General features: G+C 39.7%; 1 protein-coding gene across 5 annotated transcripts in view; it reads right to left on the bottom strand.

The window, feature by feature from the left end:
* PSD3 (pleckstrin and Sec7 domain containing 3) overlaps positions 1 to 17,666 on the bottom strand; it is a 483,258-nt gene that overhangs the window by 186,803 nt on the left and 278,789 nt on the right. For all 5 annotated transcript variants that reach the window (XM_058290063.2, XM_058290064.2, XM_058290067.2 and 2 more), the window contains one exon: positions 17,347 to 17,436. In XM_058290063.2, the coding sequence (XP_058146046.1) occupies positions 17,347 to 17,436 (90 nt within the window). The remainder of the gene's footprint in view (positions 1 to 17,346; positions 17,437 to 17,666) is intronic.

Genomic DNA, 17,666 nt, shown 5'->3' with positions numbered 1-17,666 from the left:
CAGGCACCCTGCCAACGAGCGAGCAGGACGTGGCCAGCTGATGGGGCTGCCTCCAGGTGAGCGTGGGAACTTCCCTCAGTGTTATTGTGACCTCCAGCCTCAGTTTTTAAACAGAGGTGTCTGTTCCTCATTTGCTTAGGAAATGCTGTGAAACTTAGAAACCTATCAATTTTTAAGGCTGAATGGGTTTCTCACATGCAAATATTGCCAAATAATTACCTATTTCTTAATAAGTTAGAATTGCACACCATTAATCAGTTTGCTTTTTCATAAAAATGCATTTATGTTCCTACAGGAGTACTGACCTCACTTACTGGAAGGATCCCGACAATAAGCTTTTAAGCTAAGTACTTCAAACAAGGGAGACGTAAGAACTCAAGAACTTGAAGAAATTACCTACGTGCGTTTCTAAGAGTTTGGTTTCATTTCTTTAAGAAAAAAATCAGGTTTTCCTACAGAAAAGGAAGCAGAACCATTAACTGACATGGTGGACTGGAAAAAATATATACTCTTAAAGTCAGGAGCACTGCAGAAATGTAAAGAGAAAAAAATACGTGAAAGTGCCAGCAATCTAACAGAGCTCTCAGAAGATAGACCTTAGCATATTAAAGTGTGAAAATGGTTCGAAAACGATGCAATTAGAAAGAGCTGCTGGTGTCTTTAAAAGTGAAAGCACAAAACTTTAACTGAAAACACCAGCAGGACCATGGCAGGATGGTCACCAGGAGGAGGAGAAGCAAGATGGTGAAGGAAGCAGTGCTTTCTTTGCAGGTGCTGAGCTAACTGTAGGAATTTGTAGAACTAACTACTGGAGGAATTGCTTGTGTACTACTGACTCGTAATGCAGGCAGAACTCCAAGGAAAAAATGATTTTCCTTCGAAAAGCTAGTAAAAAGTGACCAAAAAATAGGAAGAGTGGGTTTCCTTTATTAGCAAGCCTCTAATCAAACAGGACCAACACTTCTGATTCCTGTGAAAGGTGGGGAGGGAAGGAAGGAAAGGAGACTCTTCCAAGAGACTGGAAGAAAGGTTTGGAAAGACTCTGGAATGCTTAGTGTGAAAAGTGTGAGTCACCAAAGGAGAGTGAAATGTGCTCATGCCCCTTAAAAGTTTGCTAAAGATTGTGCTTTGCAAAAATACCAGAAATAGGCTGGTTTTTTGTTTGTTTGTTTGTGGTGCTAGGGGGCCAGGGATTAAACCTGGGACTTCCTATGTGGGAAGCTGGTGCTCAACCACTGAGCCACCTCAGCATCCCTGAGTTGTTTTTCTCATTTGTTCTGTTTGTTTGGTTTTATCAGGAGGCGCTGGCATCTGAACCCGGGACCTCCCATGTGGGAGGTGGGCACTCAACTGTTTAAGCAACACCTGCCCCCAGGTTGACTTTTATAATGGGAATTTTATTAGGGGAAGATCCTATAGTTCCAAAGCATTGAAAATGTCCAAATCAAGGCATCATCAGAGATGCTTTCTCACCAAAGGGTGGTTGTTTGCACAGCCTGGCGTCCTGCCACGTGGCGAGACGAGATGGCAGGCAGGGCTGATGTCTGTCTACTTTCTTGAGTTCAGCTGTGGACAATCAAGCATCTCTCCCTGGACCTCATCTCCTTGAGCCTCTGGGCTTACCTGTGATTCAGCAGCTCTCTCACATGGCAGGGTCCAAATGGCAGAGCTCCCTTTCTCTGTATCTGTCCTTTCTGTGCTTCCATTTATATAAAGTTCCAGTAAGAGGGTGGAGACTGAGCCTGAGCATGCCTCACTGACATAGTCCAATCAAAAGTGACCTAATCAAGTGATCTAATCAAGGTCCTGTTACCAAAACTAATGCAATCAAAGGGTCTCACACCCACAGAAATGGATTAGTTCAAAAGTATAACCTTTTCTGGGATTTGCTTAATTCAAACGGTCACAGAACCCTCAGCTTTCTATTGCTTTATCTTCCTTTAACAATCTTTCTCATCTCCAGTGTTGGCAAAGCATACCAACTAGCTATGCTGGATTATTTCAGGCCTTACATATACATCCTTTAGGAGGCTGAATGAAAATATCCCTAGACAGTTAAATCCTTTGGTATTTTTAAAAGTTTAACAGGAAGTATTCTATGATTTTTATTTTTATTTTATTGTATAGACACATGCCTTTCAAAGTAAAAAGATTTCTAAAATAATCCTTTTTTAAAGACGTACAGATAAATTAGGTAAAAAGCAAGGTAAGTGGTAGAGAGCAAAGCTAATGAAAATATTATTCCTTTATGTGGAGTTAATATTAAAAGTCAGTTGGTACGGCTGCAATTTTTAGATTGATGCCACTGAGATGGCTACCGCCCCAGCATCTATCCATAGAAGCTGCATTTGTACTGAAGAGCATAGAACTGTTCAGTCAATTAAAAATGGTCAGAGAGGTAAGAACTGTGAGGAGATAAAAAGAAAGAGAGTTACATTGTACGGAAGGCCACCTTCCCTGGCTTTCATCAGTAAATTTGGGATTTTTTAAAGTTTAAAAATGTGGAAACAGGTTTTTAGATTTTCACATTTAATTCTACTGGGGTCTAATATTCAAAGAGAAGGTGGTACAAATATCACACTAAAACTGCCCTTTAAAAAATAATATTCAGATAGTTTTCAGCACCTGCCCCCCTCCATTTTTCTACTTTGTCAAAAGTTCTGACTTTGCACTACTGTGACCAGAATTGCTCAGTGTAAATAACAACTAAGACCCATGTAGGGCAGTCTATGGAACAGAGGCTGCTGAAAGTGCTTTCCACATCATCACCCTTTCTTTTTCCACCCAGAGTCCCTTCTCCTACTTGAGCTCCAAAGCTCCATCAGATCCTACCTTTCAAACTACAACTAAATCCTCCACCTCCTTGAAGATCTCCCAGATCTTCCCCAGTTGGAAGTAATTTCTTTCTCTTGAAAGCCCCAGCATTTGGTATATATAACTCTCTATAGCAGGCAGACTTCTAAAGCTGCCCATACCCTAAGATTCTCATTCCCTGCCTATCTAATCAAACACTAACCTAGACACTGCTGAGAAAGGATCTGCAGATGGAATCAAGGTCACTTATCTGCTGACCTTAATATAAGCCGATGAATCTGGACAACCCAGTTGGGCACTGAAAAGAATAAAAGGAAGGCAGAACCGTCTGAGCAGACTTGCCAGTCAGTCTGAGAGCTGCAGGGCAAGAGGAGAGTTGAGGTGGATTGAGTGTGGGCAGATGAGAAATATGAGAAAGACTTGACCTGCTGCTGCTAGCTTTGGAGATGGAGGAAGGGGGTGAGCCAAGGAAGAGGGGGCAGCCTCTTGAAGCTGATAATGAGCCTTGATTCACCACCTGCAAGGTACTACAGACCTCAGTACTACAAGAGCATGAGACTCAGTTCTGCTCACAGCCTGAACATCCCTGGAAGTAGATCCATCCGCAAGCCTCTGGAACAGGATGCACCCCTGCCCATGCTTCAGAACCAGCTGCGCCAACCCTCTGACCTACGGACCAGTGAGAGAATAAGTTTGCAGTTTCAAGCTGCTTAATTTGTGGTAATCTGATACAGCAGCAATAGAAAACTAATACACTTGCTTTTGTACTTTATCCTATCAGTTCAAAGCTCAGTGGCATTAGAGTCATCTGGGGAGCTTTTAAAAAAAAAAAAAAAAACAGATGGGCACCATCCCAAGATCTCAAATTGATTGGGGGAGGGGGGTGGGTGGGCAAGACAGCAGGACAGCAGGACAGGGAGAAGATGTCAGATTTTTTCATCTCTGCAAGTGATATTTTTCTCCAAAATTTTATTACCATTACCCCAAAACGCTCTTTGAGCCCATTCCCAGTCTCATCCTTGGAAGAAACCAATGCTCTAATACTTTTCCCACTACTCAGTTGTGTCTGTCCTATAACTTCCTAAAAACAAAATCATACAGTATATACTCTTATATATGGCTTCTTCCGTCTTCATGACATGTACTTCAGTAATCCATTCCTCTTTACTGCTGAGCAGTACTATGCTGTATAGACGTAACGGTTTAGCCGTTCGCCTGTTCATGGACATTTAGGGGCTATTATAAATAAAGCTGCTATGAATATTCTTATGACATATTCTTTCATTTCTTTCGAATTGTGGGCTCAAAGGAAATTGTCTAGTTTCATTTTTTTTAAGTGGCAGGCCTTTTGCAAAAGAGGTTGCACCATTTCAGTGGTCTCCCTTTGAGTGAGAATACATCAGCCTCCTAGTTTTACTCCCCACACCCCAAGTGGTTTTACTATATAGCCAGAGTTGACAACCACCAGAGCAGAATAAAAACTCCTTTAGGGCAGGATTACAGTTTACTCATTTTTGCTTCCAACCTTCTCCCCTCCAATATTTAGCACAGCCCTTACCAAAAGCAGGAATTCATGAATCATGTTAAATTTCATCTTGATACAGCTTCTGACTTATGCCATACTTTGCAAGTCTATCAAGCATGCATTCTGTATCTAAATTCATTTAGTGTAGAACTTGGCGTAAAGCCCTTCAGAGTTTGTATAATCATGGGTCCAGTCAATGCTTCTTATCCCTGGGCTCCAGGAGCATGGCCTGTGTCTCTCCTGTTAAGGGCTGTTACCCATGAGCCCAGCACAGAGCCTGGCACACAGCAGGCCCTCAGTGAATGGACAATGTGCTGCCGGGGGAGGGGGGGGGGGTGGTCCCCTTTCTCCTAAGTTTTTGTTTCTTTGTTTTTCAAATTAAAATAATAATGCATAGCATGCACATCTGCAGGGTCCTAGGCCAATGTTTTTTGTTGTTGTTTGGTTGGCTGGTTTATTTGTTTGGTTGGTTTGCTTATGTTGAGGTACCAGGGCTGGGGATTGAGCCCAGGACCTCATAGGTGGGAAGCTGGTGCTCAACCTTTGATACATATCTGCTCCCCTGGGTTGTTTTTTTTCACATTTGCTTGTTGTTTGTTTTTAGGAGGCACTGGGAACCAAACCTGGGACCTCCCATATGGGAAGCAGGCACTCAACTGCTAGAGCCATATCCACAACCCGGTCAATGATTTTTAATACTTTGGGGAACAAAGATCCCAATGGATAACTTCTTGCTGCCAAAATGAAGAAAGAAAAAAAAAAAAAGAAACACTTGATTTTGATCATATGAAACTAAGTTGGGGAGGAGGATGTGTATACACACAAAATACACAATCCTGCATATAATGATGTTTTTCAAACGGCCCTCCTAAAGCCTTTCCATGGGCAGAAATCCCCATCATTGCATTTTATATAATACAGCAGCAGTTAATTTCTGCAACAAATATTTGTGCCAGGAATCATACTAGGTGCTAGGGATACTGAGTCCAACAAGAGAAGTCTCAGCCCTTAAAAATCTGGGTAGGAAAGGGAGTCACACAAGTGATAAAGCAATTATAATAACATAATATTAGCAAAATTAAGATGTTCTCAAAATCCATAAACCTTTTAAAAGAGGTCTTTTTGCCTAAGTCTATAACATATGACTAACCACGTGAAATGCAAATAACCATTCAAGGTGATATTTTGGGTACACCAAAATATTTCTCCAGGAGTATATGCTCACCTGCCTTCCTGGTACAAATGTTACTTGTGTCCAAACGAACAAGGGTGGTTCATTTTACTACGAAAAAGTGTGAAGATATTAGAATTCTGCCCAAAGGCTAGTCCATGGAATGGATGAGGGAGAACTACAAAAACGTGATGTATCTATTTGATATGAGGTATATAAGCAACAGGAAGGTCCATGTACCTGTGTCATCCAGAAAATACTTCCTCTCATTTATTGGCAAAAGATGGCTCCTGGTGTTTCTGAGAAAGCAACGTTCACAGAAAACAACTATGCTGCTATCTGTGGAAAGTTTGAGGGAAGGGTAAATGTTAAAATAAAAACAACCAACTAAAAAGCCTTTAAAAAAAAATGATTTAAAAAAACAACAGTCACAGGGAATGGAGTTCAAGAACGGACTGGGGTAGAGAAATGAATTATTCTCCAGACATGTATCTTCTAATTGAAGTTAATTTCTTTAACTGCCAAAATCTTTATAAGATAGTTTTGTTGGCAATCTTTCCAAGGCTCTTTCACACTCCCTGTCTCTTTAATCAAACTAAGTAAACATAATAATAATGTTTTTGATGACTTGTTAAGTACATTCATTACTCCGCTCTGCTATGATACAGCTATTCTCTGAGAAGCTACTGACTGCAGAGATTTGCCTGCCCCTTCTCCAAACAACTTCGGTTGCTCTCTTTGGAGAGCCAGTGCCTGCGTCTTCAGGTTTCTTCTCTATTCACCTCCTTATCAAATCATCCCTTGCTCTTGTCCATGTTTCTGACCGTACCCCTTTCAGCTTCATCCTAATTTGTGGCCACCTGGGAAAACAATTTTCTCTTCAAAATAATTCTGACTTAAAAATTTAAGTAACAATTACTAAATTTGTTTTAGAAAAATGAATTGTATGTGGATATCACCTGGTCAAGAAGAGCTGGCTCAAGATGGTCAGTGGTGGGTATCCACCACAGTCCAGTCTTTAGATGTTTGAGCACCTACGAGACAATTCTTCCCTGGCCAGGTGATAGCCACATCCAATTCATTTCTCTAAAGTGAATTTAGGGGAAGCAGACTTGCCCAATGGATAGGGTGTCCACCTATCACATGGGAGGTCCACGGTTCAAACCCTGGACCTCCTTGACCTGTGTGGAACTGGCCCATGCGCAGTGTTGATACGCATGAGGAGTGCCCTGCCACGCAGGGGTGTCCCCCGCGTAGGGGAGCCCCACATGCAAGGAGTGCACCCCGTAAGGAGAGCCGCCCAGCGTGAAAGAAAGTGCAGCCTGCCCAGGAATGGCACCACACACACGGAGAGCTGACACAACAAGATGACGCAACAAAAAGAAACACAGATTCCCCTGCCACTGACAACAACAGAAGTGGACAAAGAAGACGCAGCAAATAGACACAGAGAACAGACAACCGGGGCGGGGGGGGGGGGGGGGGGGAAGGGGGGAGAAATAAATAAATAAATCTTTAAAAATAAAAAAATTAAGTGAATTTATTAAAAGATGGGTTAATAGGCTGTTATCTAAATTGTGAAGTCAAAGGTATCCAAGTTCAATGACAGCAGTTATACCCTAAACACTACAGTCAGTAAACAAGTATTATTTGGAGTACTTGGGCACCTCCCTCCGAGAAAACACAGTAGTGAACTTACAGCTGTGGGTTTCTAGGGGGAAAAAAGGGGCCCACTAATGAGTCTAAAGACACAAACACAACGCTCATCCGATACAGAGCACATCTGCGCTTTTTCATACAGGAAGTAGAGTTGAACTGGTCTAAGCAAAGATGAAGATGCTGGGAAGCTGCGGAGGCTGAGGAAATGGAGATTTCCCCCTGAGGTGATTAAGTCTCTAAATGGAGGGGACTAACTATCACATGCACAGGGTTTTTGGATTACAGATTTAGGACAAGCCCTCCCGGCAACCTCAAAAGGCATGAGGTTTCCCAGGGCTGGTTATGAAGGACTAGTCAATCCACCCACTTACAGAAAGAGTTCCACACAGCTGGGAAACAAGAAGGGCCTAGACTTTTTCCTTTAATATTGAATTTAAGGGGACTTGAGTCATCACATAGCCCTTATTTTACTGAGGAGGAAACTGAGACCCAGACAGGTGGAGAAACTTGCCTGGAGGCACTATTCTTGACTCTTGCCTCATGTTTTCTACTCTACAGTAATCCAGTAAAAGCAAAAGAAAGTCCTTAGAAAGAGGTGCCTTTGTAAAGAAACAAACATGCTATATTACAGAGGATGTTATAATGCCCTAAGTCCATGCTACAAATGTATGTGTTTGTGTGTACATAGCATGTGTTTCTATGTACATGTATAATAAAATAAAAAGGTATATACATACCAAGCAGTTACATGCATGCCTGGATATACACACATACCTGGGAAAACCGACTGAATAATTTTTCCAAGAATTTCATGGTTAAAAGAAATGGCAAATTATTATATGACATCACCTAGCTTTATTCTTGTCTTCACTGTTAGTCAGTGTTACTGGCAAGAATCTCAGATTTCACAAACCAAAATTCTGTCCACCAATCTTAATCAATCAAAGCAATGACTGCAAATGTATAAATCATACACACAAGTGCATAAGGACACTCAAATGTAGCATATAGACTATTTTTAAAACAGATACAAAGGAGAAGGGTTTAAATTTACAATGTTATCCATTAAATTCACATCAATAATACCTGTTCACGTTTGAGTGATAAGATCAGCAACCTTGCTGGACTGAGTTGTTACTTTTTGAAATGTGCCAAACATACAAGCATTCTAAATTCTAGCGACACATCTGAACACGAAATTCTGTAACACTCCTTCATGATCAAATTAAAAATAGATTCTATCCGAGAATCATTAATATTCCATTACAGTACTCTTAACGATTACTACCACCCCCACTCAAACTTTTTTCTTTTTTTTTTTTTCTGCTTAAAAATCTGTTTGTACTCTTTAAGCAGCATCTGTTCTGTCAAAGCGTTCAAACAGACTTCTTTTTGATACGGATTAAAAAAAAAAAATGTGAACACGATCGTGGATCTTCAGCGACTTCAAAGTGTTATCCTTATTACCATCACCGTTTTTCATTCAAGGTCTGAACCACTGCAAGGTAGCATCCTTAGGCTGCCCTTGATAGCACATGACTAAAAGTAATGCACGTTTACAGACCTTCACGGGGAGGACAGAAGCAAAAGCATGCCATGAGCCTTTTATCCCATAACTAACTCAGCTTGATTTATTTTGCTGGGGAAAAAAAAAGCAGCACTATCCCATATTTTAAGCCAGGACCTTTCAAGCCTTACTCTTAAAAGGCTCTCTAACTTAGCTTTTCTCTTAAAAGACTCCCATAAGCATCCAGGCCCCTTCCTTCCGTAGCTACGGTTGCTACCAGGTTTTCTGTGACCTTCTCTGGGAGATAGCTCACCTACTCTAGGCAACAGTTGCTCTTTTTTTACTGACACTTAAATACCACCCGTAAATTCTATTTGCAACGATATACTCCAAATATAACACAGATCAAGCAAATCTGAGAATTCACTCAGGCTTTTCATTTATAAAAAGTTCAGCTATTTTCAGACTGAGGCCGTCTTCCTCTCATGTAGTCCATTGAGAACAAGCTTTTGAGGAGGCTGCTACAATAGAGGCAGTTTTCTTGGATTTATATCTGAACATTCGTCACTTTCACTATGAGGTCTAGTCTTCTTTGCCTAAACCAATAAATACAATGTAAAAGTTAAAAAAAATTTAAGAAAGGTGAGCTGACCAACAGAAAAGACTTTGGGAATATTCCCAGCACTTCAAGATTGAAGAGACCTTTAGAGATCATACCTACAGCATTTTTCTGATTTTTCTTTCTTTCTACGGAACTTTTTGCTCAATAGACTTCTCAGGAGGAAGTTTGAGTGACAAATTTATGCTTTATTAATATGTAACAATAAAATTGATTTGTTACAAAAAAAAAAAAAAAAAAAAAAGAATTAGAATAACCAGAAATAGCAGCTATGTACAGCAGGGGAAGCGTACAGAGATTGAGAGATGAAGAATTTTCTTGTTTGTTTTTTCATCTGTTCTATCATTATTCTTGAAATAATGAAAATGGTCTAATAATGACTGAAGTGATAAATGCACAACTATGTGATTACACCAAATACCACTGATTGTACAATTTGGATGAATCATATGCTTTATTAAAATGTATCAATATAATTGATTTGTTGTTTTTTTTTTTTAAGTAAAAAAAAACCCAGAAAAATAGAGCAAGCAGTTCCTGTTGGGGTGGAGAGTGTGATGGGGCTCCATACACATGAAGCAAAGAACGTGAAAATTCTGAATACAGCCCAAATACCTTATTTTGCAAAGGAAGCAGCTAAGGCACAGAAGGGTGATAGAATCACCCTGAGAGTACTGCCCTGGTCACCAGCTGCACAGACAGGCTGAGGGTCCCGTGACCTCCAGGACCCAGTCATCACAAATAGGGCAGTTTTGTAAAAGCAAGAAGCCGGCCCTTTGTATTTTAGATGGGCACAATGCTAGCCTTTTAACACACGACATCATACTTAACCCTCATTGCCACTCTTGGGGGAAGGTATTATTCCATAATATACCTGAGGAGACTGCCTGCCCAAGGTAAGCCTGTCTTTCCAGGTTTGTCTGACACCTTTCATTCCAACCACCACAAGGACTTCTGTTATATATGGCCTAGCAGATGAAACAAACATTCACTTGGAAGAAAGAACCAGGGTTTTTCCTATTTCTGTTGTTGAATTTTAAAATACTTAAGATGAAATTTATTCTCTCATTTCCACAAATTAGTTCACAGGCACTGAGCTCCCAGGGGACCTTACACTGGATCTAAAACGATAACCCACCAATGTGCATAATGGATCGATATTTTCTTCAGGAGTAACTCTTGAGCAGTCTTGAATCGAAACACAATCCTAACTCTCAGGAAAGGGAGCTGTCACCTCTTCAAATATGCCACAGTGAGAAAAAGACCGCAATCAAGAACACTGACAGGTAGGCAAGCCTTGCTTGGAGAAAGACTACCTGGGCTCCAAGGATTTGAGGCTGGAGATGAGCAGGCACCATGGCCTCGACACACTGTGCAAGGCTTGAGGTAACACTGGAAACAAAGTTAAGGGAGGGAGCAAAAATGAAAGAGAAAGAAAGACCTTATGTTGCTTAAGGGCGTAAGGGCAGCCTTTTGATAGAAAGAAAAGAAAAGTAGGGCAATTGTCAGCATTAAATTTTCAATCGCCTCCCTGGCTGGCAGGGTCAAATTAGAGGGGAAGATGGGACCTCAGTGTGTGTCGAGTTTGCTTTGCTCTCATCTTCAGAAGACTCCTTGCAGCTCTTGCTCTAACTGTGTGTAAACAGGTCCTTATTGCAATCTGAACTTGTAGAAAATTGCTTACCTTTAAATCTTTCATGCTTGATTGATTTTTTTGTTGTTTACCTTATATGCAGCTATAACTGATTGCAAAGCCTAATGGTTATGAACCTGCAGAGCATAATTTTATATTTCCTAATTGTGTTTCCTCCTTGTCTGGCAAATCACATTAATCTTTATTTAACATGTGTTCTTTGTTGACCTTTTCAGACTATTGTTTATTTAAATGTTACCCTCCAGTAATTTCTCCATCATTTTTACAAATTATTTTTCCCTAAGCATACCAAATGAGAAAATTCTACTTAAAATATATAATCCTTTCAAAGTAACTAGATTTGTTGAGGGATGAATGCAAGTAGCCCACATATTCTTGAAAATTTCTTTTAAAGGAGCCATACCTAAATTCTTTTTCAGGAAAGCAAGGGAAAACAAATGTATTTTAATAAGAACTTTTAATGAGATTCTAACCAATAGAATATTAATAATTTAATTCACTATGTTATCTGTCATTCCATATATCATTATGTCATTCACATAAGTATATGTGAATCCTTCTAGGCCAGGCATATTGACACATAACTCTAAATTTATCTATCACTCTCCTCCCAACACACACACAAACACACGTCACCACTAACTACAAACCTGAAAGACTGAAAAAAGCTTTTGATCTTTACTTAACAGACCTCAAGCTGATTTCAAAGTTAATAAGTTAACAAATAAAGGAGATAGAAACAAGCAATTTCTACCAAGAAATTAAGTTTCTAAAGAATATTATAAAGCCAAACATCAATTCATAAGCAATAGTTTGAAAGGGTGGCATATAATTGATTGGCCCTAGCAAGATTTACCTAGCTTTTTAATGATTTCCAGTGATGCTTCCTTGTATTTAGAACTATACCTAGATTTGTGTATGTAAGCAGCCTTAAGATTTTTTTTTTTAAGATTTTTTTATTTTTTCTCTCCCCTTCCCCCTCGCCCAGCCATTGTCTGCTGTGTCCATTCGCTGTGTGTTTTTCTGTGTCTGCTTTCATTCTTGTCAGTGGCACTATGAATCTGTGTCTCTTTTTGTTGCATCATCTTGCTGCCTCAGCTCTCCGTGTGTGCAGCGCCACTCCTGGGCATGCTGAGCTTTTAAAATTTTTTTTCGTGCAGGGCGGCTCTCCTTGCAGGGCACACCCCTTGCATGAGGGGCTCCTCTATGTGGGGGACACCCCTGCATGGCATGGCACTCCTTGTGCACATAAGCACCGCACATGGGCCAGCTCACCACACAGGTCAGGAGGCCCTGGGTTTGAACTGTGGACCTCCCATGTGGTAGGCAGACGCTGTATCAATTGAGCCAAATCTGCTTCCCAAGCGGTAAGTTTTAAAACACCCTGCAAATTGTTTTTTAATTAAACTTTGAATCATTTTGAAAGGTTTAAGATTTTCTGTGTTTTGCCATAAGATAAAAATCTAAAGATTAAAAAAAAAAACTCAAATTAAAGCAGAACTTGTTTCAGCTAATTCTCTTCTATTCCCCCTCAGCATCTATTATACCATATTCAATTGCTGCTAAAAAATTAAATTAAGTAATTTAATTAAACCATTAAAGAGTTGACTATAACTAGGATAAAAATATTAAGGAGAAGATTATTTGAGTATCAGTTTGTAGGTGATAATAAGAAACTTGGGATAAAAAACAATTAGGGCTTCATGTTTCATTGTCAAATTCTTCAATCAGGTTGTCTGCTCAAAATCAAATTACTATGCGGTCAATTAATTTATCTTCCACCCTGTATTACACAATGCCTCTTTTCAGTGGCTCCTTTCCTCTTATTTCCTATTGTTTCTTCCCTCTTTTCATGTAAATGTATTCTGAAGGGGCCACTTGGTCTCTAAATATTTAAATACCTGGTGGCCATCACCCAGGCTCTGGATGTCTCTCCCTGTATGTAATGAGGAAAGGAGGCTCATCAGCCAACAGAGTGAGAAATGGAAAGCAGATTGAGCTGAGAATACAAATGCAGTTTTTCTATTAAAGCCAAGAATGAACGTTCCTAAGAAACTCAGGGGAGAAAGAATGAAATAATTCATGCAAATTAAGCAAAGGAGCGAGGAGCTACCTTGTGAGCACGACGTAGAGGAACGTTTACTGGACCTGGGCCTTTTGTCTGAAGCCTCTCCATTTGGAAGAAGCAGAGAGAGCAAGTGGATATTTAGCAACTCTTCTTCCTCCTCTAGGGATTTTTCAGTCACTTCAGACAACTCACAACTCTATTAATACCCCAGGATTGCCTTGAGGTACCAAAGGAGAATCATAACTAGTTGGTTTCCTCAGAGGTTCTCCAAGATTCGGGATGAGCCCAAGGCCAACCCTCTTTAAGTAACTCACTCTTGCAACAAAAAGAAAAGTCCCTAAAGATCCAAACTAAATACGAGATACAAAAACATGGGGAAAGGGACAGATCCAGGAGAAACTGCAGTCCAGGAAAAAAGGCAAGGAAAATATAGGTTTTGCCAGGTTCGTTTTCAGTTGCCTACACAGTATCAAGATGGCCTTCATAAAACAAATGCCTCTTGTGAAGGATTTCTTTGGAACCAAAAAATAATTCACAACCAAGAAAACCACAGAGACTGGGGGTTAAAACTTACAAAAAAAAAAAAGAAATGCTCAAGGTCATAGATGGTTCCTTTCAAGTAACAAGGGGATGTGTGTGGTTAAAAAGTAGTACACTAGAAAAGGGGGATGGGGGATGGAGAGCTTGTCTATTGCCACTAATCCCACCTCCCCTTAGAAACATACACTTTATGTCCAGATACTTTCAGGAAGGAATGGGGCCCTCTTCCAGCTCACCTCGAGCTAGGCAAAGGATAAAATAATAAAGAAATTAAAAAGTAATAGTTAACACTTTTGTAGCACTTTCTACATCCTAGGACTCTAGGAGCTTTGCATGTGGTAACTCATTCTATCATCACAATTCAAGGAGGCTACTAATAAAACCTCCTATTTCACACAGGAGGAAGTCAAGAGCCAAAGTTCAACTGCACTTGCCCACAGACACCCTGCTAATAAGAGAGGAGAGCTGGGAGGAGAACCCAGGCAGTACAGGTGCCCAATTCATAATCACACGCATCATTCCAGTGTCTCTCATAAGTTTCAGCCCCAGTCCAGAGTTGACCCACCTTTTACAGTCTCATCCCTCTCTACTTGTGTTCTTAAGAGTTAGTTCTAATGTTTATTAGCCTTAGCAGTGTTTTACTAGATCTATCGGAACCCAAAGCAGAACCTCCCCGTTCATCTTTCACCTTGTCCCCTTGATCCTTCCAGGCAAACCACATCCAGCTGAAGGAGAGGCGAGCCCTGTATAGCCCTGAACCATGCCAGAGGGTCTGGAACACTTCGCTGAATGAGTGACTGTCTTGATTTGATAAGAGGGAGAGGTACATATGACACAGAGAGTACATGAAAGTTTGTGGGTGGAGGAGGGGAAGGGTAATGAAATGGAATAATAACCTAAACAAAAAAGTGAATTAAGCCTTCTATTGAAATTGTACCTATACTTCAAAGGCACATCTCAAACACTGCCTCTTCCCAGCCAGACTTCCACTTTGAGAAACCTAAATAATTCCTAGTTATCTACTTAGTCTTAGAGATAGCCATAACATATACTCTAAGCAATTTGTGGGGGGAAAAGGCACTGAGATATCTGTTTAGAACATCTGAGCAAACAATGGGGCATTGGAAAAATAAGGTCCCAGTATATCACCTATCCCTTTGAGGTAGCCTAAGGCAAATTTGGAAACAAAATATTAGCTGGGTTCTCTGATTTAAATGCTTGAGCCAAGGTTCTCATTTTTCATATATTTAAGTACATTAAGTTCAATTTTTTAATTTCTGTTGAGAACAAGCTGAATTCAGTTTATTTTTTTATTTTAATACGGAGTAATTTCATTTTAAGGGAGAGGGAACCCTCCACCTTTCTCAGTAGTTTCCAATCTCTGAGACAAGGTGCCCATTTGGTTTCAGCATCTTCAAGTCCCACAACATCTGGTCAACACACACGAGCCTTCAACAAATGATCCCAACCACTCAACTACACTGAACAAAAGACCTAAGTCCGGCTGTTACTTTTGATTCAACAAAGAAAACTAAAGTAATAAAGTCAACATATAACAATAAAAACCTTGGATCAATCTATGTAACCGTAAGCGTTTTTCGATAAAATTATCAATTCTCCACACTTTTATGAAGAAATATAATAAAGGCCATAATCTTTCTTCTTACTTCATAGCTAAACTGAATGCCTTATATGCCTTTAATTTTTTTAGGTTGGGGAGGGGGTGGAGGAAAAGAGAGTGAGGTAACTCGGAAACCTGTAAGATGGTACCAAACTTTTTTGCTTATCTCTATGTATGTATATGACTCTATGGTACCTGTATATTCATTTTCCCTCCAAACTAAATTAACATTTCTCCCAAAAACATATCTCAGCAGATAATGCAGAGACAACTATCATTAAACAAGAACAAATAAAGGTATGGAGGGACGGGAGGAAAAGGAGGAGGAGGAGAAAGGAAAGGGAAGGAAAACAAATAGCCACATAGAAAAGTGAAATGAAAAAAAAAAGATTTAAATAAAACATTTTTTTTGGTTTAAATTTGCAGTAAACTCCAGATTCCCACTAAAATGGAAAACTCAACTTGGGTGGGTGAGAGGTTGGGATTTGTTATGAAAGGAAATCAATATTTCACTTGACAATTTTCATGCTAAACTCCACTGTCACTTTCAATGTCATTTCATTGTCATCTTCCCAGAGTAAATAAAAAATAGCCTAACACACATTGTCCCCCTGGGGTTTGTAAACATGATCTCAACTGCACAATTGCAACAAATCATCTGGCAAATTCTTTGCAGAGTAAATCAAAGGAGAATGCATGTTCACCCGAGGTGAACGGTGGCCACTGAACTGTACATTAACTACATTTGGTTGCAGACAACGCCATCAAACACGCTCTAAATACGCTCAGTAATTTACTCATAGTCATGCAAGTTACCAGAAACCCACCACCACGATCTAAAAGCTTCACTCTAACAATTTTCCTGTCAATTTTCATTTCTGACATAACTTGATAAAAGCCTCACAAATCCTCTTAGAGAGACTCCATTATCTTCCACACTAACACCACTAGACTGAAAAAAGAACAAATGTCTACTGCCTAGCTTCAATGAGGTACACAGAACCTATTCATGTTACAATCCTGCACCTTTTATTTCCCATTCCCAACTGAAAGTGTAGCGTCAGAATTGGCAGCATTTGCTCTATAAAGAAACAAAGTAAAATATAACCCTCCTTACACAGCAAACATAAGCTACTTTTCTTCTTGCTTTTTTCATAATGTAATTTTTAATGAGCAGCAATTAAAGACAGTACAACTTAGATGCTGATAGTGCCATATTTTTATACATTATTTCATTTTCCATAGTAAATATATACAATTGTGTGCATGTTTTGTGTGTGTGCATATATGTACACCCAAATCTGCCACAATTCCATTAAGTTTTTAATTACACAACGCATAAAGGACTTATCTTTCACCAGATATACTTCCATATTACAGCATGACTCAAATGTGCCACCTTTCTTAGCAAGTTCAAAGGGCTGTGACTCCAAAAGAAACCTATGGAAGTATTAAGTTGTATAAAAGAAGGCTAGAAGTAAATGGAAATCTGTGAAAAATCACATTGGGATTGTACAAATCTCACCCTCAGCTTCTAAAATATTCAGATCCATTTATTAATAATTATTTTGTGCTTGATCAAATGCACACCTCATTTATACTGACGGAGAATGTTATTCATTCCAAAGTCGACTCTGTTCTCTCCTTGAAAACAATCTGATGATGGGGAAGAGCATGCTGATTGGTAATAATAAAGCCAGAGTACAAATAACTCAGACGTTCTACAATGATCAGATTTAATTTCATCTGTTTCCAGAGACAACCTGAGTGCTCCGTGACTAGGGACTGAAGACTGCCCAGAACTGCTTCCACACAGTCTGCGGAGGTCTGTTTCCACAGTGAATACACTTTCGAGCCCTTTCTCAAGTTCTGACGGTACGCTTACGAATAAGCAAAGCTCAGCTCTGCCCACTCATTGTTTCTGTCACCAACCACTACAGATCTACCTATTATCTCAGTATTACTGATTACAAGGTGGCCTTTTAGGAATTGTTAGTTGAGGGCACTCTGGAGTGAAAAGCATCAAGGAATTTCCCAAAAGAAATGTCACCATTAGAATCAAAGCAGAAAGTAAAATACTTAAGTAGTCCGTAGCCTGTTTTGCACTGACAAGTATGCCGTAAATGCAAACATGAACGTACTTTAAAAACAAGTATTTCAATGCTTACCTTCAGCAGATCCTTGGAGAAATCGCCACCCTCATTTACCCCTTGGAGATTTGCAATGAACTCTTGGCAGCTCATCTTCTTCCCAATATTCTGTGGTAGAGGTAAATAATAGATCATAATGACATCTATGGTACTAAGATCAATTCTCAAACAATGGTTAAACAAAGCAAGGTTTGATTTTGTTTTTGTGCATACATAGGTAATACAATTTAATATGCATAATAAAAACAGATGCTTTATCATGCTTATAAACTGTCATTAAATAGGAATTGCAAAACCCTTATTTTCAATCTCGGAAGAAATCTGAAAAAAAAAATCGA

The sequence above is a fragment of the Dasypus novemcinctus genome, chromosome 29 (genome assembly GCF_030445035.2).
Source record: "Dasypus novemcinctus isolate mDasNov1 chromosome 29, mDasNov1.1.hap2, whole genome shotgun sequence".
In the NCBI taxonomy this organism is placed as follows: Eukaryota; Metazoa; Chordata; class Mammalia; order Cingulata; family Dasypodidae; genus Dasypus; species Dasypus novemcinctus.
Note: the sequence above shows the minus strand (reverse complement) of the source record. Positions and strands in the feature narration are given on the sequence as shown.